At 44.1% G+C, this 25,787-nt stretch overlaps 1 protein-coding gene across 5 annotated transcripts in view; it reads left to right on the top strand.

Moving 5' to 3' along the window:
- LOC116940453 (uncharacterized) overlaps positions 1-25,787 on the top strand; it is a 393,679-nt gene that overhangs the window by 240,725 nt on the left and 127,167 nt on the right. For all 5 annotated transcript variants that reach the window (XM_076056201.1, XM_076056147.1, XM_076055989.1 and 2 more), the window contains exons 40-44: positions 5,732-5,767; positions 7,924-7,968; positions 9,383-9,427; positions 12,153-12,197; positions 12,604-12,642. In XM_076056201.1, the coding sequence (XP_075912316.1) occupies positions 5,732-5,767; positions 7,924-7,968; positions 9,383-9,427; positions 12,153-12,197; positions 12,604-12,642 (210 nt within the window). The remainder of the gene's footprint in view (positions 1-5,731; positions 5,768-7,923; positions 7,969-9,382; positions 9,428-12,152; positions 12,198-12,603; positions 12,643-25,787) is intronic.

Below are 25,787 nucleotides of genomic sequence, written 5' to 3'. Positions count from 1 at the left end.
AAACCAGTTTAACACGATATTCTCCCCCCCCCCCCCCGTGAGCGTAGCTCAAGCTGTCAAGGATTAATTCGTATTGATGAATCTATTGGTAATTTATGCGATTAGAAGTACAACCAGCCCAAGCAAAAGAATTAAGAAGAAAAAAATTATTATTAATGTACTTATACACAACGGATTGTTATCACTCGGTCTGCCGCGATGCCTTCACGGCCACTGATGGTTCATGTACTTGAGGATTAGGATTTTGTTAATGACTCGTGTATGTTTTGAGTGATATGGATTGTGTTGAGTAGGCCAGGGTTCGGAATTAATTCTTTGCGTCAAGCAGACGCCAGGTTTGTCGTGTGTTGGGGGCAGAGTGCGTCATACGTATAGTTGATTCTTCTTTCACAGCAGTCGAGTTCGGCCCACACTGGTTGACGAGTTGGCACAGTGCACTGTAGGCGCGGTGATCCGTCGGTAGATGGCGCTAGTAGCTTGTCCGCTCGCAGCGGCACGGTTGTACGCCGTCAGCGTGATGATCACTGGCTGCGCTCACCGCTCGGCTGCAGATAGCTGGCACGGTTGTTTGGTGGATCTCGGTTGCGCGTTCTCTGGCGGTGAACGATGCACGTTCGTTGCGATACTTCTTCTGATGAGGCTGCATTCGCACAGCGTAGCACGTCGCTAAGTAGCGAGTCTCGCCATTCTGGCGAGTTGTAGAGACTTCTTCTGCGTCGGTGGTGGCTGATCTTCTGATGGTCGCCGTCTTCTTCTGCTGGCCGATGAGCTGGTCCGCTGGTCGATGAGCTGAATTCAATGCTCGCGGGCCCCTCTTTTTATGACAAAATCTCTCCCCTTGGCTCCGCCTCCTTACAAGGGCTGATCTCCCTTTGATCCCGCTGTGTGTCGTGGGGTCGGGGTGTGTGTGTGTCCGTATGTGTGTCTGTGTGTGTGTCATTTATGACATGGTTCGTTGTTGCCTTCCTCAAGCCATAAACCATCAAAAGGAAACGGATGCTCCGAAGGCGCCCTTCTGTCTGCGTTATACAATCCTGGGGGGGCGAACCTCCCCTGTGTGACTCTCTACGCACCAAGGATGGGTTAAGGCTTTTAAAGTTAACATTTATTCTATCACAGTTTGATACCGTACCGCTCGCAGTTAGGATTCTGTCTGTGACTCCAAGTATCTGATTTTTATTTTCACGAGGAGATGATGCTCTCTTGAGCTATGCATATTCTTATCACGTGCTGCGGGAAGACAAAGGCGGCCAGGAGGTTCTCTTTCCCTCTCTGGCTAGCCCTCGGTTTAACGTCGCTCAAATATCATTTGGTTAGTATGTTGAACAAGGTTTGTGATTTAACCCGTCATCCTGACCCTTCCTCAGGATTTATTAATTTTCGTCATTCCGTGTGTATGCTTTATCATTTATATCATTTTATTTCCGATATCCTGAGCCAAGAGGTAACCCTCTCGATGGTTGGAATTCGTACTCCTTGGTGTTGGCAAGGTCGGGTAGTGGGCAAGGTGCATCACAATTTATGGCGAATAGCGTTAGCATTAATGTTATGCGTGATACTATGTATTGTAATCTTTCTTTAACTAAAACTTGCTCGCTGGGTTTCGCTGGCAGCTGCCGGGCTTTATAGAGTTTCCCCCCGCCCCCTCCTCCTTTGCTCTCGAAGGGTATTGTGGGGGTGGGAGTGTACGTGTGTATCCGTATGTTTTATCATTTATATCATTTTATTTCCGATATCCTGAGCCAAGAGGTAAGCCTCTCGATGGTTGGAATTCGTACTCCTTGGTGTTTGCGAGGTCGGGTGGCGGGCAAGGTGCATCGCAATTTAAGGTGAGTATCGTTAGCATTCATGTTATGTATGACAATGTATATTGGGTGGCCAGGCTTTGTTTTAATTACTTGTCTGCCCGGCTTCGTTGTCGGCAGCTGCTGTCCTGGGGAGTTCCTACCCGCCCTCTCTCTCCTTTTGATGGTGCTGCGTAGTGGGGTGGGGTGCTGTATGTTTGTGTGATGGTGTGTTATTAAGTCACCGTATTTCCGTGGCGCAGATGGCCCCTGCGATAATTCTTTTACTCTGGTGTTAATTACCGCTCTCCCGCGCTGCGGGAAGACAAAGGCGGCCGGGGTCTCTCTGGAACACAGCTTATCCTGGTTTCGTCAGTTTGACCCGTGGTAGTTGCTATTTATTATGCAATTGTAATGTATGTTACAGTTGTCCCTCACTATAACGCGGTTCACCTTTCGCGGCCTCGCTGTTTTACGGATTTTTTTTGTGTAATTTTGCATGCTTTTTTTTCCTGCGTACAGTATGAACGCGCATTGTGTTCGGCGTCCTGATTGGCTAAGGGAGAACCGCACATGTGTTCTGCGTCCTGATTAGCTAAGGGAGTACAGAATGCGTTCGGCTAGCCAGATTTACATAAATGTTCAATCGCTAGCAGTGTGACTCTGAAGTGCTGTATGTTTGCAAGTTTTCTACCCGAAAAAACCCATAATGTCGATGAAACGAACTGCAAGGAAAAAGGCACCTGCGGTCGCACCGATGCTAACCATCGCAGAAAAAGTTGGACTTCTGGACATGCTAAAGGAAGGTAGAAGTTACGCGGCTGTAGGGCGCCATTATGGAATAAATGAATCTTCGGTTCGTTACATAAAGAAGGAGGAAAATAACATAAGGACGACAGCAGCAATAAGTTTTAACAGGGATGCAAAAAGGGTTGTAACTGTCCGCAACAAGACCATCGTAAGGATGGAGTCTGCTTTAGCTCTGTGGATCAGTGACAGCAGGAAAAAGAACATTCCGCTGGACACCAACATCATCCGCACCAAAAGCTAAAAAACTTTATGAAACCTTTGCTGACAGCGAGGAGCAAGATGATGCGGAGCCCGGGCCATCAAAGAGTGCTTTTCACGCAGAACCAAGCCCATTTAATGCCGGCAAGGGCTGGTTTAACAAATTCCAGCAACGCTTTGGAGGCATACGTGAACAAATGTAAAGTGATCATCGAGGAAGGGGGATATAAGCCTGAACAAGTTTTTAATATGGATGAGACAGGCTTATTTTGGAAACGAATGCCCTCGCACCTTTATAATGCAGGACGAAGCCAAAGCCTCTGGATTTAAAGCCCAAAAAGATCGTGTGACTCTGGTTATGTGTGGAAATGCTGCGGGCTTTATGATAAAACCAGGGCTTATTTATAGGTCAAAAAATCCGAGAGCCCTAAAAAACAAAAATAAGAATGCGTTGCCCGTTTACTGGATGCACAACGCAAAGGCTTGGATGACAAAAGTGCTCAATCTGGATTGGTTCCAACATTGTTTTATTCCGGAAGTCAAGCGTTACTTGAGAGGAAAAGGACTGGATTTTAAAGTGCTTCTGCTCGTGGACAACGCTGGAGGCCACGCTAATGATTTGTCGTATGATGGTGTGCAAATTGAATTTCTCCCGCCAAACACCACATCGCTGATTCAGCCCTTGGACCAAGGCATCATCCGCGCTTTCAAAGCGCTCTATACGCGCAACACCCTGCAGCATCTTGTTGAGGCTATGGACTCGGATCAAGATTTCTCACTAAAGGCCTACTGGCATGAATACACCATTGCATCATGTCTCCAAAACATTCAGAGGGCCATTCATGAGATGAAAACTGAAACTTTAAATGTCTGCTGGAAAAAAACTGTGGCCAGAGGCAGTGCACAACCCCACCGGATGCTCTCTTGATGAGATCCATCACTCTGCGGTAGATACAGCTGTGAATCTGGCTAAACAGCTTGGGGGAGATGGCTTTAATGATATGACTCCCAATGACATTGATGCCCTGATGATGCCCACTCACAACCGCTGACTGATGAAGACCTGGCAGAGATGACAAAGCCACCAAGTGAGGATGATGGAGAAGAGGAAGAAGAGGACACAAGTGTTGATAAAGAGGAGGAGGATGGACTAACACTTGATCGCTTGGCAACCATGGTGAGAATGGCCACTGAACTTCAGAGAGCTGCGCAAGAATGGGACCCTTTGATGTTCCGTTCATTACAGTTCTCAAATATAATCGAAGGTGGCATGTCTGTTTATAAGAATCTTCTGGCCCAGAAGAAAAAACAGTACCAACAACTACCCATAACTATGTTCTGCACTCGGAAAAAACACCTGCACCAAGGCCTTCAGAGGAAAAAGACATTACAGCGGAGCGGCGCCAGGACAAAGAGGCACCTTCAGAGGAACTGTGAAATACGCGAGTTACTGGTAATAATTACTTATGTGTCAAACCTCGTAGATTGATCATTAAAATTAAATTTGTTAAAAATGTTTGGGCTTGAAAACAGGTTTTGATATTTGGTTTCATTTACTAATATTGTACTTTTTTATATCTGCGAAAGTTTGAACTTTGAGAGTGTTTAAATAAGAGAGAAATGTGAGAAAATGTTAATGCCTGTCTGAGAAAAGTGTATAAAAGTGTGTGGTTAGGGGTTTTACGGCCTTAAAACATGTATAATAATTGTAAAAAATAAAGCTGATTACTTCGCGGATTTCGTCTATTGCAGGTTATTTTTAGAACGTATCCCCCGCGATAAACGAGGAACCACTGTATATTCGAAGTTGTAGGTTTGCTGTGTTGGTAGTTAACTCTGTAGTAGTTGTCCCCTGTTGCTGTTGTAGTAGTAGAGGTTGCTGGTGTCATCAGTTGGAGCTGTTGCTGTAGTAATTGTAGTGTCGCTGCAGTCGTTGTTCCTGCAGAACTGTCGTTGCTGTATTTGCTGCTGGTGCCGTGCCTGATTTGCTGTGATTAGCCGCTGAGAAATCTCCGTACTAATCTTCCAGTCAGGCCAGTCGGTACATTAAAACACCTTGGCGCAACATCACAATTCACAATTCCTGTTTCAACAATCCGATCTGAACACGATACTATTGATGCAATTACTGACTGGTCAAAAAGAGATAAGAAAAACTGATAACAGAGCCAACAGTGTGTATGTGTTCACTCGCCGGAGCGCCATACCCAGTGTGAAGAGCAGTGCTTTTCACATTTCTATCCTTCACTTAACAGCATTCTTCAGTATTTGTCTTATAGTTGAGTCATGCACACTCGCATTAGCCAAGGTGAGAGTGGCCTGCAGACCCTTGGATGTTTCTCTGGGGTTCTTTGTGACTTCCTTGATGATTTTCCGGTTTGTTCTTGGAGAGATTTTGATGAGACAACTGCTCCCTGGGTCGAGTGAGTGTGGTCTTGAACTTTATCCATTTATAGACTGTCTGGCAGTGGATTTGTGGAGCCCCAAATCCTTAGAAATGGTTTTCTAACCCTTTCTGGACTGATGAGCATCAATTCTTTTTCTGAGGTCCTCGGAGATTTATTTGTATTGTCGCATGACCTGTTTCCACACACCTGTATGACGAGGACCGAGTTCACAACGTTTATGATCGTTATATAGGGTTGGGCCTCCCAACCTCACCCCTGATTGTAATTATCAGGGGGTTCACTTATGTTCACTTATGTTTCACATTCCTTGATTATTAATTACTCGTTTAATTCACGTATCATTTTGTTTCAAAAGGCATGGAATTGGTCGTTTATACCGTTAGATATTTAAGAAAAGACCGGTTTTTATTCATGAAAGCTATCATGGTAAAACTGGAATTTCCATAATTATCATTGGGGTTCACATCCTTTTTCTCATTATTGTATGTATGAGTAACACTAAAAACATTCATTTGCAATTTTCCTTTCTAGGGATCTACAAATGGTGAAAAAGAGAAATTATCGGAGGTAAGCTATTATTAGAGAATATCTGCATTCAGGCATTAGAACACCTGGCTCTGACTGACAAAGACTAATCTTGGATGTCTGAACATATAATGAACCAGCATGTGGATGACTGAAACTGGGTGGCATTAATCCAGAAATTAGTGTTGAATATCATCCAACAATAAATTCAGAATGCAAAATTAGCCTGGAGAGGAGTGAAGATGGTGGACCAGTCATTGTGGGTTAGCATTACTTTATCCACGTTTGCAACCTTTGGCCAATCCACTGCCTGCAACATAGTTGGGAGCAACAACGCAATCCTTGCCAACTAGGTAATGATCTGCTGTATTTGAAAATATTCGTTGTCATTTATATATTACATAATCGTCAATTTTAATATTCTGCGAGATGAAGATCTCCCTGCATCATTACTAGTCACACTCGACTTGTTGATGTTCAACTGAACACTGCAACGCAATACATCACTGGAACCCTCAAGTCAACCCCAAGACCCTGGTAGCCCGTGCTGTCGCACATCTACCCCCCACCCATCTGCCATAAAGCTCAGGGAAGTCCTGTGAATCGAGGAAAATGGTCACCTTCCCATTAATTAGGACCTCAATAATACCCCACGCCATCGCTTGAAGTGATGCAAGTCCTTTTGGACCCATCCGCTTAACCTTAAACAATGCGAATTTAACCTCAATGAAGCTTGAGAGCTGAATGGAGTTTAAACTCACAAACACCGTGTGAAAGACCCAATGCAGAAGATCCCTGGGTTTGATCTTCCACGAAGCTCATGGTCCACCCGAAATCACATCCGTACAAATCATGGCAGAGGGGACTATCCGACGCACAAATGCAAAATTTAAAACTCTTGTGCAACTGCGGTCATTCAGAACAGACCATACAACATATAATGATGCAATGCTCGATCCACAAATATGAAGGCTCCATTACAATGATACACACTCCACTGCTGTTAATGTGGTTATCTGGCTTGATCACCTGAATGTGAAATTTAGTTGTTGCTCTGCATCTAGATCTCACTCAATCGTCATGGTGGTCATATTTTTGGGACGGATCCCTCCCTAGGCTGTCATTCTATTACCATCTTTATCCATCAGCCATCATTTCTTCTCGTGATGTGTAATTACCAGTGCTAGACATGGGCCGGAACGCGCTGTAACGCTGTGGTGGGAGTGAAAATTTGAACTCAACTGTGTTCTAGAAGGAACAAAGATTCACTTTTTTTATTTGACTCAAAAATAGACTCGTAGACTAATAGAGCCACAGATATGCACAGATAACCACAGACACAGACCCACAGAAACCCGCAGTGGAGCACAGAGACTGCCAGACATGCATAGATGCCGAGACACGCATACAGACCCACACACAAAGCAAGCTCCTCCTCAGATCTCGTGTACGGTCTAGATATAGTGGGGGAATCATTTACGAGTTCCATCCCTGTAATTTCTTGCGATTATCAGCCCTGGTAATTTCCAAACCCAAATGTTGTTAACACTCCATCAGAGGTTTGTAATTCGAACATTTTCCCAATCAATGTCTTTTTCTGGCAGGGTAATTTCAAGCATGCACTTCTCCATGCTTATTTGAGTAATTTTAAGCTGTGTTCTATTGTCAATCGCCATGTTACTGACCCATATGTTATATGTCCCAATTTAAAACTTTCTTATTTTGTTACATTAGTATGTTTTTATAATCAAGTTCAGTGTTCAAAAAGTTCTGCAACCTACTCTCACGCACCTCTTTATTCCAAATTTTGATCCTAATCCACTTTCATTAAATGTCGTACATATGTATACTCTGATGGGTTTTAGTTGCGCCCATCCAACACTTGTATTTTTTTACGAAATTGTTGTAAATAACGTTTCCCGATATGAGGTAAATGTGCATGTTGCTTTAATTATATTTTTATTCAAACACGTTTTGAACACATTTGTGTGTATGGCAGCAACTGTAGATACATTATGATGCCCATGAATCATATAATTGTCACATCATACCTGATAATTGCAAGTCATAGTTACGTTTGAACTTATCTGTGTTGTATTCACTTCACTTTAAATAAATCAGAAATGTACATTAAAAACTGCTGACTTTCACGCAATTATTGAATTATTCTTTAACGTGGTGTTTGCATACGTTTTTAGTTGTGTGGACAGGCCCTGACATTCATGGGGAATGCGCCTGAAGAGGTAGGCTACTGCATACATCTTATCATATAAGAACATTTCTGGGAGCAAGCTAGTTTCTAATTTGATGACTCAACCGAAAACAGTGATTAATCTGTTCTATAACGATTATCATAAGTTTTTTTCTACTGCTTGGTTTTCTCCCATTCTTTAAGTTGCTATGTAATATTAAGTCTACATTTTAACATAGTTACCCACGACTAGGGAGTCGAACTGATAACTAACTGGAAACTGATTTTACCTGTTAATCTAGATTTTATTATACGTGCTGTTCTTTTGAACTTGCAATAATGCATAGACCACAAGCAAAACAACTAAGCACAAAACACTGTTCAGTGTTCATCCATTAAAGCAATATTTTACTGTGAAATGGAGAGATTGCTGATTTCATCGTAAAGAAAAAAAGTTAATGAAAGCTTAATTAAAGGTATTTGACATTTAGTCATATCTCTGTCTCTTAGATTGTCTTTTTGCATCTCCGTTTGTCTATATGCATCTGCACCTGTTTCTGTCTCTTATATGCTTCTCAGTTTTTCTTTGTATCTCCATTTCTTTGTGCATCTTTGTTTCTGCATCTTAATGATTTGTTTTGCCTCTCCATTTGTCACTGAATCTCCATGTAGCTCCGTTTCACTGTTTTGTGCAACATAGAAATAGAAACATGTTTGAAGCGATCAAACACATCCGCCTTTGCTTTGCAATTAACATTGCATCATGCATGGCGATCCTTTTGAGCAAATGTGCAAATTTTAACCAGAACCAAATTTTCCCAGACCATTTAGAATATTTGAACTGACTGAACTGACTGGTCAAAACTGTTTTTGGTTAACCTAAACCTTAGCCAAAACACAATCAGTTGGACTTCCTGCCTGACACCATATTTTATCAAGTAATATACATTAGATGACAATTATCCTGAAATTGTGGACAACTGAACATAGAATGAACGCCAACAAAAACTACGTTTAAAACATTTGAAAGAAAGACTGACAAAACACTCAGTTTTTATTAAAAACATGTTTGAACTGACAAGTGTACCAGTCTGTAAGATTAGTCCACTGGTTTAGTGAACTTGTTATACATGAAATATATATTGCTCATATTTATCCTGAGCCAAACATTGCAGCTTTTCTTCGTTTGTGTGTGTACATTATATATAAACTCACCTTGCATTTTATAACTCAGTCTTTGTCTCAGGGAGTTATAACGTAAGAAATAATTGTTTAGATATAACTCATGAATAATGTTAGCCGCAGCCGGAAATTGAACTAATAGAAGTGTACTAATCACTGTGACACTTATCTAACTTAGTTGTAAACTGTACTTATATTTTATATGTAATTTTGATACATTAGCGTGTTTTTTTTATTTTTTAAGTATAAATAATTGGTATTCAATATTGTTTATCTGTTTTTAGATGTCTGCAAACGTTATGAGATCAATGGAAACTGTATCTGCTGATGTAAGTTATAACACTTCATGATGCATGAAATATGGGTAAGCTTTCTCAAGACATGTCACCTGTTCTGAATTTTACACAATCCTATTGAATTTAATGTATTATTAGCATAACCTGCTGTCTAAACTGAATTGTACATACAATCTGCAGTGACGTTTTAAATTGAGCGCATTATACATTGCATTAGCAATTACTTTGCACTGCTAACAGTCTTTATCTAGAGGTGTAGTGTTTTTGTATACACATGCATACAGAATCATAAACCCACGTGTAAGTTCAAGTTTTTGTACAATAGGATAATAGTAGAGCCTGATAGCGTGCTTTGAATACAGAATTTGCATCGTGGCATGATGAAATTCATCAAAACTCATCATCCCACCTGCTGCATGCTTTGCTACCCTTTATTGAAAGAAGGAAGTCAATTGCCCTTGCAGATGCAGGGAAATAAATAGTCTTTGGAACTACGGACTCCGTAGACATTTATCCAATCACTTTCTTTGAGTTTCAGTTGATGAATGATTAAGAGATGGCATTCCTTAGTTTTCATGTAGAGGTTGGGTTATGATTGTTTTCACCATGGTTGCTGAGCAAAGACCCAGCAAATAACAGCACTATTAATGATATAATACGATTTTATATGCATGTAGAACTTCTTTCTTGTACAATAGGATAATAGTAGAGCCTGATAGTCAGCGTGCTTTGAATACAGAATTTGCATCGTGGCATGATGAAATTCATCAAAACTCATCATCCCACCTGCTGCATGCTTTGCTACCCTTTATTGAAAGAAGGAAGTCAATTGCCCTTGCAGATGCAGGGAAATAAATAGTCTATGGAACTACGGACTCCGTAGACATTTATCCAATCACTTTCTTTGAGTTTCAGTTGATGAATGATTAAGAGATGGCATTCCTTAGTTTTCATGTAGAGGTTGGGTTATGATTGTTTTCACCATGGTTGCTGAGCAAAGACCCAGCAAATAACAGCACTATTAATGATATAATACGATTTTATATGCATGTAGAACTTCTTTCTTGTACAATAAGATAATAGTAGAGCCTGATAGTCAGCGTGCTTTGAATACAGAATTTGCATCGTGGCATGATGAAATTCATCAAAACTCATCATCCCACCTGCTGCATGCTTTGCTACCCTTTATTGAAAGAAGGAAGTCAATTGCCCTTGCAGATGCAGGGAAATAAATAGTCTTTGGAACTACGGACTCCGTAGACATTTATCCAATCACTTTCTTTGAGTTTCAGTTGATGAATGATTAAGAGATGGCATTCCTTAGTTTTCATGTAGAGGTTGGGTTATGATTGTTTTCACCATGGTTGCTGAGCAAAGACCCAGCAAATAACAGCACTATTAATGATATAATACGATTTTATATGCATGTAGAACTTCTTTCCCACCATGCGTAGCCAACCATACTAATCGAAGGTTATATGTTTCATGAATTGAGCAACATTATTTATAAGAACTTGGGAAAAGAGACGATGGGAGGGAATTCAAAGTCGAGCAGTGCATATGAAGAGGCAGAAATAAAGGTTTGATATGCAATTTGGTCGTTGAATACAGGAGTGAGATAACACATGCCATCTTGTAGACCAATTTCTGAACATGGGTGAATACATCAAATGACCTTGGCAATAACGATAGGAAAGTAAGAAGGTAACGGATCACTGGTGAGTGAGTGACTGGAGTGAATCAGTGAGTGCTGGATCAATCAAACCGACTGCAAAAAATTTAACAGTGATAGTTTTTAATATCACAAAAAATCTTCACATGGAAAAGAAAGCCACGCCTTTTTGAGGTCTCCTCATCCAGATTAGTAATATAGCCAGCCATTGCATGACAAAATAAATAAGCAGACAATATAGCATTCATATATATGTCCCGCAACAAAAACATGTTTAAAAAATATCTTTAAACCATATTGCCTGATAAGTCAGATGAGATTATTGTGCCAAGAAGATTAGTAATTTTACTTTGGATAAGAATATCATTGTTACATATGATAGAACTGTGGAACTACCATACTTGATATTATCATGAATGATTTTTTACTCAACATGACCATGTATATATACCTATTAAAATATTGTCAGTGGTGATTGGAGAGTTAACTTTGTTGCACAGCTAAAAGTATATTTTAGCTTGTAATTTAAATGAGATGCATGACTTGTACATGACCATAGTTATAATGATGTCATTAACTTGTGTATGTTCTCTAATCTACATGTGCATGTGTCTCTCAATGCGATTCCAAAAAAATTATGCTTCTTTGCTCACATTTCAATGTTTTTCTTTCATTATGTCCCTCTGACATATCTCTAGTCGATTAGAAAATATGTCCTATACGACCTCTGGTTTTTTCATTTATCCCAACTTTGCAGCCTTCTCTTATAACTTTTGAAACACATTTCCTGCAGTCTGTTCCCATTGGCCTTTATAATCATCGTCTCATTACCAACCCTGAGATGGTTCATGTTTTCTCCATTAAAAGAGATGGATTTTTTTCTCCAATTTAATTTTAGGATAATGTCATCGAGTGTTGCTGTGAACAACGCTAGTAAAAACCTTGTCCAATTCCCTTCTTAAAGTTTTTACTCCTTTGAAATTGATGTAGTTATCCAAGCTCAGACAATAATATAACCAACACTTTCTGGCTATAAGTTATGATGCAGACATTTTAATATTAATGTATGTTCATTTTTGTTTTTAGATGTTACCAGTTATATTGAGATCTCTAAAGGATATGTCCCCAGAGGTAAGTTCATGCTCTTCCAGGCTTGAAAGATGAAACCCATGGGTTGGAGATGTGCACAATAACTAATATTACATAAACTTAGGAACCCCAATATTATGTTTGTACAATTGTAAGCTATAATTTAGTATTTACTATTTATCACTACATTGCTATTTTTGTATATCACATAAAAAATAGGAATGCAAAGTAACACCAAATAAAGCTTTGAATTCTGAAATGGTGTACTTATGTACAATGCTTGCAAGGTAATTGCTTTTCAAAGTAATGTTGTACTCAGATAAATATGCATACTTATACTTTAGTTTGTAGTGAAATACAATGTTAGCATACAATTGACGTTAAAGCTGTTGTAATATAACTTACAAATGTATAAACTGTGATAAAATAAATTTAATTATTTTGTCAGATGGTTGGGAGCCTACTGAGGACCTCAAGTTTCATGTCGGTAAGGCTGATTTTTTTGTTTACATCAGCCTAAATCTTAGTTTGAAGCTTTCGTGACTGCAGGAATCCATACTGTTTGGTTCTTTCGGTAAAGCCACGTAGGAAGAAATAAAATAAAATATGACGTTTCGATCGCAACACAAGCGATCCTCATCAGGTGGTGGAACACCCACAGCAAGAAAATGCTGAGGTAGGCGGGAGAGCTGCCGTGGCAAAAGGTTATATAGGTAAGAAAAGGGGGGAGGAGCAAGGGGGGAGAGAGGGGGGGGGGGTGTGGGGTAGGGGGGGGGCGCATGAGCGCAAGGGGAAGAAGACGTGAGGCTGGGGGGGGGGGACGTGGGCAGGGCCCCCGTGTAAATCTTACCTGTCACATGCCTTCTGGGGTCAACCAGAGTGCCATGGCCCAGGGTAACCTCATCCCATGGCTGACAATCTCACACTCCCTCCAGTAGGAGTCAGCACTGCACGCCACGCGTGGTGCCACTGCGCAATCCCAGCACTCACCGAGCCCCCTTTAGGGCTGGTACTACACCCACCTACGGGGTGTCTGCGATGACAATGCATCGCACGCCGTGCCTCGCTAGGGCCGGCATTATTCAGCGACATTCACGATGTCGCTACATACGTGATGTCCGCGATGTAAGTACATTGCACGCCATGCCCCTCTAGGCCCGGCACTACACAGTGACATCTAAGATGTCACTACATCACCCCCCCCCCCCCTTTGTAGCACTCAGCCGTCCCAACTGTCAACTCCCCCTTAAAACGAACTAAGTGAGTAAAGTGATCAAAAGTGATTAAAAAGTGATTAAACGCTATTTGTGCCTCAACAAATAATAAGAACAATTACCAATGAAATAACCTAACCCACCTATACAATATTTACACTACCTACAAATGTACATTAACATCGGGGAAAAGGGTGTGAGTACAGATCAATGCGAGAGAGAGAAAAAAAAGCAGTGCAGTGAATCGCGAACTCTCGGAATCCTCTACTATCGCCAACATCTCCCACCCTCACCGTGTAACAACACCCGCTAGCACAATAAGGGCTAGGTTCAACCAATAAGCGATATGGCTTACCGAGTGCGACAACCAACTGAGGGTGTGGGAGTGTGTGTGCGTGCAGATCACGAAACCCGAAGAGTTTTAGAACGAGTCCACGTGGCCGGGCCTCCAGGGAAGGTGGACTCGCTCTCCCTGGAGGTCCCAGGGGAAAATGCAAATGTCCCATCGCGCCCAGCTGCTCACGAAGAGTTGTAGGCAGGGTCGACGGGTTCTCCTCTCCTGATGCCAGTGGAGATGGCGCAGGCGGCGGCGCTGGGGACGTCAGGCGCGCGGCACCTGTTGACGGAATCAGACGACTCCGCTGAGGACCACCCTCAGCAGGCACACCCCAGCTCGCCGGAAACATCTGACACTCGGGCCCTGCGGTGTGGAGATGGAACGAATTCGTGCAGCGCGATGAAGGGTTTGAGGTGCGAGGGATGCACAAACTGACTCCGCCGCTCCAAGCGGTTCTGGACACACTGTGGCCGAATAACCCAAATGACATCAACCGGCCCTCTCCAAGGTTTGAACAATTTGGGCGACATACCCACCGGTACCTGTGGACAATGCAACCAGGCTCTGTCCCCAGGCACCCACTCATGTGTTGAAACACGGGAACCCCTCAGCCGCTCATTCGCCAATTGGCGCAAATCCGAATTAACCCTAGAGGCTTCCTGCGCTTCCGAAAGCTTTTGAAGAGTGAAACGCTCAGAGTCAGAAATTTTAGATTTAGCTTTGTCGGGCGCGGCTTGTAACTGAATATCAATTGGGGGTCGTGTTCTCTACCGTACATTAAAAAAAAACGGTGATTAGCCGGTGGATGCGTGAGGGGCCATCCTATATGCAGATAGGACTCCGGGTATGTGCAAATCCCAGTCGAGTTGGGACTTGCTGACCTGGTAGCTCAACATGGACGTCAGAGTCCTGTGTAGGCGCTCCACCACGCCATCCATTACGGGTAGTACGGTGACATGCGTACTTTCTTTGTTCCCAACAAATCGCATACCTCACACAACATCTTTGAAGAACATTTTTTGCTCTGGTCAGTCAGAAGACGTTCGGGGGCACCCTTGCCCATTACATAGCCATTGAGGAATGCCTCAGTGATTGTCGACCGCTGACTGGTTGGGGAGCGGCCAGCCCACAGGCCATCGTGAAAAATACTCGACTCCAACCAGCAAGTACTTATTCCCATGAGGGGTAGTGGGAAACAGACCAAGGATGTCCAGCGCAACCAACTCATTCACACGGGAAACCTGAATCGATTATAATGGCGGACAATAGGGTTTTGCCGGCGGCTTCCATCACACGCATTGCACACACCCCTTCAACAAATTAGCGACATCCTCAGCCATGCCAGGCCAGAAGAAGTCCAACTTAAGTGTGGCCAGCATTTTATGCACACCTAGGTGCAACAAGCGCTCTATGTATTGCCCAGATGACCTTGCCCCGTAGGGCATTAGCCACAACAATGTTGTACCGGCGCAACCCTCCATTCCAATGCATGAGTAGTCCGCCTCTAAGAATGACAGAGGCAATACCCCGTCGATCCTCGCCCCCCTCAAGCTCTCTGACACGGCATCGCAATTTAAGCAGGGAGGCGTCCTCCACCTGGTGGTGCCCCCATTCTGCTTGGTCCAACCCAATGACAGCATCACGCACCGCCGGAACCTCGGCCAACTCCAATGTTACGGCTTCGAACAACGCCGCGAGAGGAGGGGATGAGGGCTTTGCGGCCGGCTTACAGCGTCCGGAGCCTGAAAAGCAGGTGCACCCACCGGTCATTGGTAATTTTGACAGGACGTCAGCGTTCGTGTGACGGGAGCCCTTGTGATAGGTAACCTTAAAGGAGTAATTCTGGAGGACGTTCAACCAGCGTGAAAATTGGCCAGATGGCTGATCCACATGCAGCGCGTACTGTAGCGCTGCGTGGTCAGAGTGTACCTCAAAATATCTACCATAAAAATAGGGATGATACAATGGCACAAAAAACACAATGGCCAACAGTTCCCGCCGTGTTACACAATACCGTTGTTCGGCCGGAGACAGCACCCTGCTGCTGTATGCGACAACACTCTCAACACCATTGACAATTTGGGACAGAACAGCTCCAATTCCGGTGTTACTAGCATCTATCAAGGACAAACGGCAATGAAAAATCGGGGTAGCGGAGGGGAAGGGCGTTCACCAAGCCATCCCGGAGCGCAACAAATGCGGCCTCCTCCTCCTCCCCCCAATGGAATTCATGACCCTTTTCCGTCAAGGCGTGAAGAGGCTTAGCGATTGTAGCAAACCTGGGGACAAAACGGCGGTAATAGGACGCGAATCCTATGAAACTACGTACCTCCCTCACCGACGTCGGGGTCGGCCAAGTTCAGAACACACGCCGTTTTGTCCGGGTAAGTCGCAATACCTGATTCACTCATAATGTGGCCAAGATACCGAATCAATTTCTGGAGGAAGTGACATTTCTGTGGTTTAAATTTCAGGTTGGCCGCACGCATTTTAAGACAGCGTGTAGCCGTTGCAGGTTTTCGTCAAACGTACGGCTGAAAACGATGACATTGTCGAGGTATACCAAGCAAGAGGTCCACTGGAGACCAGCCAGGACCAGTTCCATCAATCGCTGGAACGTGGCCGGCACGGAATGAAGACCCATCGGAAGCCGATTGAATTCGAACAAGCCTTGTGTGTGTACGAAAGGCTATCTTGGGCTTAGAGGCTTTGTCTAGTGGCAACTGCCAGAACCCTGATAGGAGATCGATAGTGGAAAAGAACCGCACTCCGGCTAGAGCATCCAGTGAGTCATCCATTCAAGGTAAAGGGTATGCATCAGCGACAGAGACCTTATTAAGCTTACGGAAGTCAACACAAAAGCGCAAGCTACCATCGTGCTTTTTAACGAGTACAATTGGTGCTCCCCATGGGCTAGTGGATGGTGAAATAATGTCTGCAGCTAACATTTCGTCAACCGCCAGCCAAACGTGTTCCTTTTCTGTAGAGCTCAGCCAGTAGGGATTCTGACAGATGGGAGCAGCATCGCCCGTATCAATGTGATGACTCAAAAGCATAGTGCATCCAATATCAAATTTGCCTTTACTAAAAACGTCCGAAAAATCGTGCAAAAGCACCCGCAATTTCCCCCTCTGGACCCCGGACAACTCCGCATTCTCGGAACAGAGCTTTTCAATCCACCCCTCATCAGGTTTCTGGTGCGGCCGTGTATTCAACGTGGCACACATATTGCCAACAATGCTTCCCTCAGGAAGCGCTGGTGACGCATGAGCTAGTACAGTACCTTCCTGGATGACCGATGTGTCTAACCCTGCGTTAAGGACCTGAATGAAGGGTTCCTGGTCGTTGGATACCAACATCTGCGCCCCCACCAACGTCAAATCACGACTGACTTTATTAGCAGGACCCAAGATGATTCCTCCCGCCATCGCCCTTCGGTCTAGCGGCTTCCACAATCGTAGGGGAACAAACATTTACGTGCCGGGGGGAATCCTCACCATCCAAACACAAGTGCTTGCACGGTAGCATTAGCCGTGTATAAGTGCCTGGAATTACCATCCGCTGTTATTTTCCCAATAATGCCCAATGAGCTGACGTTTTCGGCGAAGCACGGGGCAACGACAGAGCATAAGGAATGACATTTAGGGGGTAAGATGTTATAAATTAATTCTGAAATTATGGTCACTGATGCACCGGTGTCAACGAGCATCCTAATCTCCACCCCTTCTATCAGTCCAACAACAGCAGATGAACCTGCGGTCGCGGCCACCACTCGATGGGCCAGCTCCGACCACTTACCCGGTCGGAGCGTCTGGCCGGCCCGATCAACATCAAAATCCTCCCGCCGCGACGCGCGACCGGAACAAGACCCGACCACACGAGATGGGTGAGTTGGATTCAGGGGTGGAATGTGGAATGTGTTGCGACTCGCCTTAGGGTGCAGTGGAACGAAGGACGGTCGGGCAGATGACAGCGGTGCTCCGGGGAGGCATCGTTGTGGTATACGGCAGCCCGACGAGACGTGTCCCGGCAGGCCGCAGCTGTAGCACACGACAGGGCTGCTCCTGGGACGAGGAGATGGTTTTGCCGCCGCTGGTCATTCGCCCGCCGCACCATGCCGTCCCCTCGCCCGCCTCCACTCTGGGTCAATGCGCAGGCTGGGATGGGCTCCACGTCTTCAGGTGTATCCGGCCCCTCGTGGGGCGCGGAACACGCCACCGACCTCTTGTGCCGTTGTAGGAGCTGGTTATCCTGAATGCATTTCGCAACCCTGATGGACGAAAGATCGTCGTCTACAGCTGGCAGAACAACGTTGAGGGACTTAGCCAAAGCCAGGAGTCTCTCAAGAACTAACGAGTCGACTCCGTCGTGGTCCATTCTTGGAAAGGCAGCCTTCGCCAGCACCAAAAGTGTGCTACGGAAGGCAAGGGGCATCTCGGTTTCCCCTATCTTCCACGTAGCGAACTTGTGGCGTACGTTGGACAGCGGCTCGTAAATGGCCGCCATTTGGTTGAAGGCTTGAGTAAACATAGCCCTCTTCGACGGTAGGATGATGAGGAACGCTGCCAGGGCGTCGTCATCAAGGGCGGCAGGCAGCACTGTCAGCGCCTCCACCTCTGTCCACCCCGCCAAGTTGGCGTTCGTCAGGAACCGCCGCTTGAAGGCCACCCAGTCGCCTCTGGCGGCTGTAAATTATTTTACGAAGGGAAGTCGTTGCCGGAGAGATGGAATGTCCACCGACGATTTCGACGCAACTTCGGATTTGGCGGGTCACGCGCCTCCGCTCTTCGGAGAAGATGGCGGCTGCAAGCACGGGCTGCGCCACGGAGGTTTCCGCTTGGCGGGAAATGGCGGCGGGTACTTCGTTGCCAAGTGGCTCTGTTGCTCCCACTTCCCCCGCCTGCTTCGTGACTTGGAGCTCCGCGAGGATGGACGCCGTGGCATGGAGGAGCTCTGCGAGGCGTGGAGTAGTCGCGTGGCCGGTCGGTGCATTTTTCTGCCGGCAATGCTTCACCTCCCTCCTTTGGGGCTGTTTGCGGGATGAGATCTTCGTCTTCATCGTCTGATGTGCTGGTATGTAGTCTGCGGTGCATAGACATAGTCTAACGGCTAGCTAAGTAAAAAATAGCGTTTGGCCACTTCTGACACCAGTGGTAGTGGATTTATTTACCCCAACACATTCACACAAATGGGTTATTGCCCCTTCACCAGCTAACTTATGGTGGTGGACCACCAGGCTAGCTACGCTAGTTTCTGGGAGTAGCTATAATGAACAGGAGCCTGGCTTGGGTTCTCGTTCACGTGTTGGTGACTTCTTCTCTTGGACGTAGATCGTAGATCTTCGGATGATGACAGCAATGCAGAGCCCAGGTCCCTGTGGGGACCCGGTTTATATGCTCCTGGGTCGTGGCTGGCCCCGCCCCTGGCCACGACCACCTTCGAAGAAACCTCTTGTCGTTTCTCGACCCTTCCCATAGGATCTTACCCTGACACGTGACCACCCCCTAGCCCCCGCCTGGGGCCCCCGTGTAGATCTTATTTAAGAATGGAAACATAATTAAAACACAATAATAATCGACCAATGTATAGATTATTACGTAGATTATACGAATACATATATGGTAATATGTACGTTAACATAATTGTGCATCTGCACACACATACCGTATATTAGCCAGGCAGTGGTGGCAGATGCCTTAATCAGCCACTGTCGAGATGAGGGTTTGTGGATCACACAAAGGTTGTGAAACTCCCTTCCCATGGGCATCGGGGTGCCATACCCTGGCTTGCCATTTTAAGGTAGTATAGGAATTGTGAACTCCACTTGTTACATGTGTAGTGGGTTCAACTGAGTCTCCCACTTAGACTCGGAGGCAGCGCATTTATTACTTCAACACAACGGGGTACTATTATCCCTTAACAAGACAGCAACCTAGGGTGGTGACCACCCTGGCTAACTATGCAAGTTACAGGATAACTATCAACTTCTGACCGGGACCAACAGCATACTGCCCGGGTCCACGTGCTGGAAGTCTTGACGATCCGAGATCGTAGACAAAGGGTTTCTTCCCCCGGACGGACAGTCCAGCTCCCTCTCGGGACTCAGATTATATTTTTCTCTGGCGTGGCCGACTCCGCCCCTGGCCACGCCCCTTTTCCAGAACCTTCAGGAAGAACCTAATTTCCCATCACTTGACCCTCATGGCTAATACCTTAAAATTATTTTGATGTGGAAAAACAGATTGTTATATTTTTGACAGTAAGCTATGTATGAACACCATATGCATATTGCATATATAGATTTATTTAGCGCGTGCATTTGCTTCATTGTTTCCAGAATGCAGTGTCCTCATACTGATGCGAGGTGTGGTTAGCAGTCTTAATGTGCATCATAGTCGAGCACCACAGCTACAGTGTGGGTTGTTGCATAAGTCCCACCTGTGCAGGCTTGCAACACACAGGCCGTGGCTGGTTTGATTATGGCCGAGTAATGGCACCAATTATAGGGTTGCCGATTAGGAATTGGATCCTTGTTGATGAAGAAATCCACTCCTCACACCAGAGTGACTCTGCCGCCACTTCCTCACACAGCGTGTTGGTCTGTAGTGTGTGGTGTGATGACAGACGGGTAGCTGGTGGGCTAATATTGAAGTATGTCAGCAGATTTGGGTTAGCACAAATCCTCAATAGCTTGGCAGTCAGCCTCCCAACAAAGGTGTGGAAGGGTGATGTTGCTCAAAACTGTAGCAAAGGGAGAGAAACCAGTTGCAGAGTTCGAGATGTGTATTTTAGAATGTAACTGCACGTCAACCGGCTTCGTGTGCTATGACTGACGACAAACAGGAACGAGATATTCTGCTGTTAAGTACGAGATTGATAGTGCTGACATGTGTAGTGGGTCCAACTCGAGGAGAGACGGTTCTTTAGAGGCAACACGTTTATTTATAACAATTCAGGGTCCTTAACACAAAGGGATAATGGCCCCTTCCACCAATGCCTGGGGAAGTACAGCCTCTGGGCTATCGTGCCCTCTATCACTGGGACCACTCTACAGTATATCTCAGCCCTTCAGCTAGGGGGACCTAGGGGAGGCTAGCTGACCCGACCCAGCCAAGGTCCTCAGGTCCCGGCCACTGGCCTGCTCGGTCCCGGCCCTTAGAAGGATGTCGAGTCCGGGGGTTCCCAGGGTCCGACCACTGGCCCAGTTAGTCCTGGCCCTTAGAAGGATGGCAGGTCCGGGGGTTCCCAGGGTCCTATTCTTGGCTGGCTCTTCGGATCTTCAGCTTGATGACGACTCCCAGACGCGTTCAGAGGGCCGCCTTTTATACTCGCTCCAGAGTCTCTCCGCCCCTAGCCACACCTTCCTTCTGGAACTTTCTAGAGGGTCCTGGAACATGATGGTATCCCCCCAGCCCTCCCCCCCCTCTTGGGGTCTGGGGTGCCTGGTGGCTAGGTGGGATGAGGGCCCGACTCATCCCACCTAGCCTGACTACCACCCCCTGTTGACACATGTCCACATACAGCTTAACAATGGCACTTCAAATGCGTAGAGTTGTAGCACTGGCCTTCCATAATGAGCGAGCTAACTTGCCAACACTGTCTTGGTAACTTTAAACAGAGGATGCTACATCTTGCAGTAGTTAACCAGCCTGTTGATATGATTTACTGTATTCTCCAGTTCGAGAAGCGTCTGGGCCTGTATTACACTGAAAATGTTGTTTGCATAGAGTAACTTTCAGTGCTGGGTGGTTGGTCGTTTGTGTGGAGGTTAAACAAGGTTGGTTCTAATATGGTGCCCTGAGACAGGCTGTTGATATGCCTCCTCCAAGCACTTGTCTTCTTTCCCATGTGAATTATGAACCTCATGTCACACAGAAGCAATTTGGTGACATTAACCACTCATCTTGGCAGTACTCTGGACATATCCACTTGGAGTGATGTATGCCAGACTGCGTCATAGGCTGCTGTCAAGTCCAGCAACACAGCCCCTGTCTGAGGATTTTTTTTGATAGCCACTCTTGATAATCAGAGTCATGCCAACACCTGGTTATACTTACTGCCACCTCAACAGCCAGCCTGGTTGATACTCAGGATGTGTCCCCCTTCTGGTAATATAGATCTAAACATTCTATGACTTTGAAACACACGGAGAGCAGTGATATTGGCCGGTAGCTTGTAGCCCAGTTTTGAATGGGTGAGGACTGTCGTATTGCACCAAATCTTTGACAGCTTGCCTTCAGTGGTTAACCTGATATGCAATTAGACTAACCAAGATGTTTCAATAATTCTGCAAAGATGTAGTCATAGCCTGTGGCGGTGCTGTATTATATGCTGCTTAGGACTTTGTCAAATTCGGTGATTTAATTATTCTGGGAAGTTCGAAGAATGGTCATTTTGGCAGAATTCTCTCCACTCATTTTGTTTGAACCCTTCACTTGACATGCTTCTCCATTGTAGCCTTCGCTACACATAATAGGTGGCTGGCAACTTGGTTCAGTTTGACCGATGGGCAACTTGGTATTGGTGGCTGCGGAGCCACTCAAAGTTGAAGAATTAGGCTCGAACATATCCGAATCGATCTAGTGACATCAAGTGTCTCAGTTTTTTCCTATCATCTGGCACATTTGGTGTTGTCCAGTGATTCAATGAGATGGTCTGCTATTTCTAGGGTGCCAGTTAGCTCATACTGCTTAAGTAATGCTGCCCATTCTGCGTTGTGGCAAGGAATATGGACTATTAACGTATAGTGCTAGTGATTCTCCAGTTCCACAGCAGATATCGGCTTTGTACAACATTTTCATTCTGTGTTATTTCCATGCAGGCCAGATCACAGTGTGATTATTGGAAAAAAACATTTCTAACAGGACCTTGGGATTGCTGAAATGATGGTAATTACCAATACACAGTTTGGGACTTCCAGCCTGCACAATCTAGTGGTGGTCATTGTATTGTCAGTTTGAAAGGAGATGAATGGCGATTTGACAGTTCCATTGATTTAAATGAAGGTTCCTACAACTGTATTTATAATGAGATTTTTGACAGCCTAATTGTCTAATGTAATCCTATTCAACGAAGTAAAAATCCAGGAAAATGTGCCATGCACCTGTATGAAGTGATTTATATACAATGTTCTTGGGCTGTAGCGAGCAGGGCTAAGTTGATGCTTGTGTTACATTTCCAGTGGTAAATTACAATATGTAAATGGTTAATGTGAGATAATGGTTGTAAACTGTACTTTAGAGTAAAGCGGTGGCTTAGACGAGTCATCAATAGCTGTATGAAGCCATGTACAAGCGTATTCCACTTTAAACTGGTGGTATACCATTGTGCCAGGTGTCCTCTAAATTCTTAGAAATTCCACAAATACTGGAGATTGATTGACATGCATTTCTTAAATTGATCATGCAATAAAGGTAAGCGGAGTAAGTTGATTAAGTTTTTTTGGGGCCAAATGTATTTTTCAACATTTCTGGTTATGCTGCTGGTGCTATATCTCCTGACAAGTAATTTTGCCATAATTTACGTATTATTTTTGGTACTCTGAGGGATGGGTGTGGTAACATTCTAAACTCGCATTCGCAGTAGTCATAAAAATGAACCCTCTCTACTCAGCACCACTACATGCTATTCACCTGAAATAGAATGAGAATTTGTCTTGTTTTATTAGCCGAAGGTAACATTTGTCTATACGTGTACACTGATTTTTATAGGTTATAATTCAATTCCTTTGCACGTTATTATTTTCTTGCATTGTATGGAATAGGATCGCTTTTACTTGGAAAATTACAATCATATATGTTACTTGATCAGGGTGATGCAAGTAAAAATGTATTTTTTTTATTATGCACATATTCTAAAAGTCAAAACTTGGAGAAATGTTCCAAGCAGTATTTGCAGCCATACCATCACAATGGATAAATATTACATGGGTTTCATTTAAAAGTAGTTGCTTACCTTTTTTATTGAAAAAAATGAAATTAAATTAATTGTCTGTAATTGGATGGAATACATTATGTAGCTTATTTTAACTTAAACGTGTTCACCAAATGAAATTAATTTATTGAACAAAATATGAAGGATGTACACAATTCTATACTCTTCATGAGTAGGATATTTAAGAACATATACTGTACATTATTTCCTTTTTATTTTCCAAGTAATTCTAATTAAATTACATGCATGGAAACATAATTTTAAACTCAGCAATTCAGTACTCTGTATGGTTGTCAGTGTTCAATAACTTTGGTTTGTTTAGCCTGCAGAATTGTTTCACCAATGATTGTGGGGTTGTTATATTGTAGATTGACATGAAGTTAACTACCGTGTTAGAAAAAAGTATTTTGGCTTTGGAATGAAATAGTATTTCATGACTACATTTCATTTGAATAAGTTGTCTTAGCAATGGATACTGTCTGTGCAAAGCATCACTCTATGAGTGTTTACTTGTATTCAAGCAGGATATTACCGAACGAATTGCAAGTGATATGGATCTCTTGTTATTCGTTTCCCAATGTCCTAATTTCAAGCAATAATTTCAACAATAACATGACACACCAACATCCACAAGATTATGGTTGATAGAACATATCAACATGAAGACCAACAACAATGTAATATATCTACAACAATAAGGTCAATGACATAATATAATGGTTCATATTAACGACAATATATAAACAATGCCATCTAGAACAACAACAAGATTAGTATTATCAACACCACATTTTTATATCCACAATAGAAGCCACAATATAACCACAACCATAATAGCCATTACCACATGAAAACCACCCTATAACGACAGCCATCACATAACCACAACTATTACCACATTCTAATCACAACCATAATGACAATCATAAGCACAACTGCAATGCATGCAAGGGAATATGGCATGATGACCCATCTCCCTCCCTTCACCCCAGCGCAGGGGGGTGTTGATGCAAGCATTGCCAATAGAATGTTGCCTCTTTTAGCACATTCATCTCATCTTACCTATAAACGTAATTTTTTGTGTCTCTGTCTGTCTCTCTGTCTGTCTGTCTGTGCATGCCTATCCTTGTAATGCATTTAACTGACAAACTCTTGAGTTTACGTTTCAACAAAGTACACAGATACAAAAAACTAAACCCTCCTACGAAAACTCGCTATTTGTTTTTGCCCTTAGTTCGAAGTAAACTAAGAAAATCACACTTTGTAACAATGTACGCTGATCGTGATAATAACTTTGGACACGCGCGAAAGTACTCATCTGCGCATTTGCAGAAACGCGGTTGCCCCTAGCAACGCCAAAAAAATCAGGCACAGTTACTGCTGCAGAAGCATATGCTGAGGTAAATCCTGAACAGTGTGATGTCCTCTTCTCTGACCCCACTCCAATGTGTGCATTTACTACTATGGAGTCAGTAGGTACTACTATCGAGGCAGTAGTTGCTACTATAGTCAGTAGATACTATTATAGTCAGTAGATACTATGATAGAGTCAAGAGATTTCGATTTAAAGCTTTCGTGACTGCAAGGATTCATCTTCTTTGGTTCTTTCGGTAAAGTCATGTAGAATGAGAATAAAATAATAAATTAATAAAATAAAATAACACAATAATATTCTCACGACGTTTCGGCCACAACACAAGCGGCCTTCATAAGGTGAAGGGACGAGACTGTCTGGAGGACAGCGCTGGAGTGAAAAAAGCCATGCTCAGATCGCGACCTTTAAGCTGTGTGAGAAGAAACAAAGCCCCTTGACAAAGGAATTAGCATAGAATTTAGCATTGAAATGGCTGAGTGATTAGCTTGTGACTGGTCATTGAAATGGCTATGTTAAAGTTAAAGCATACACATCCGCAGAGGTACCCCTTGACAAAGGAATTAGAATATAATTCAGCATTTAAATAGCTAAGTTAAAGCATACACATCCGCAGAGGCACCCCTTGACAATGGAATTAGCATAGAATTTAGCATTGAAATAGCTGAGTTAAAGTATACACATCCGCAGAGGTACCCCTTGACAAAGGAATTAGCATTGAATTTAGCATTGAAATAGCTGAGTTATTCGCTTGTAACTGATCACAGAAATAGCTA

This window comes from Petromyzon marinus, chromosome 1 (assembly GCF_048934315.1).
Source record: "Petromyzon marinus isolate PM22_M1 ecotype Great Lakes invasive population chromosome 1, UKy_Petmar_22M1.pri1.0, whole genome shotgun sequence".
Taxonomy (NCBI): Eukaryota; Metazoa; Chordata; class Hyperoartia; order Petromyzontiformes; family Petromyzontidae; genus Petromyzon; species Petromyzon marinus.
The sequence above is the reverse complement of the archived record's forward strand: the minus strand, read 5'-3'. Positions and strand labels throughout refer to the sequence as shown.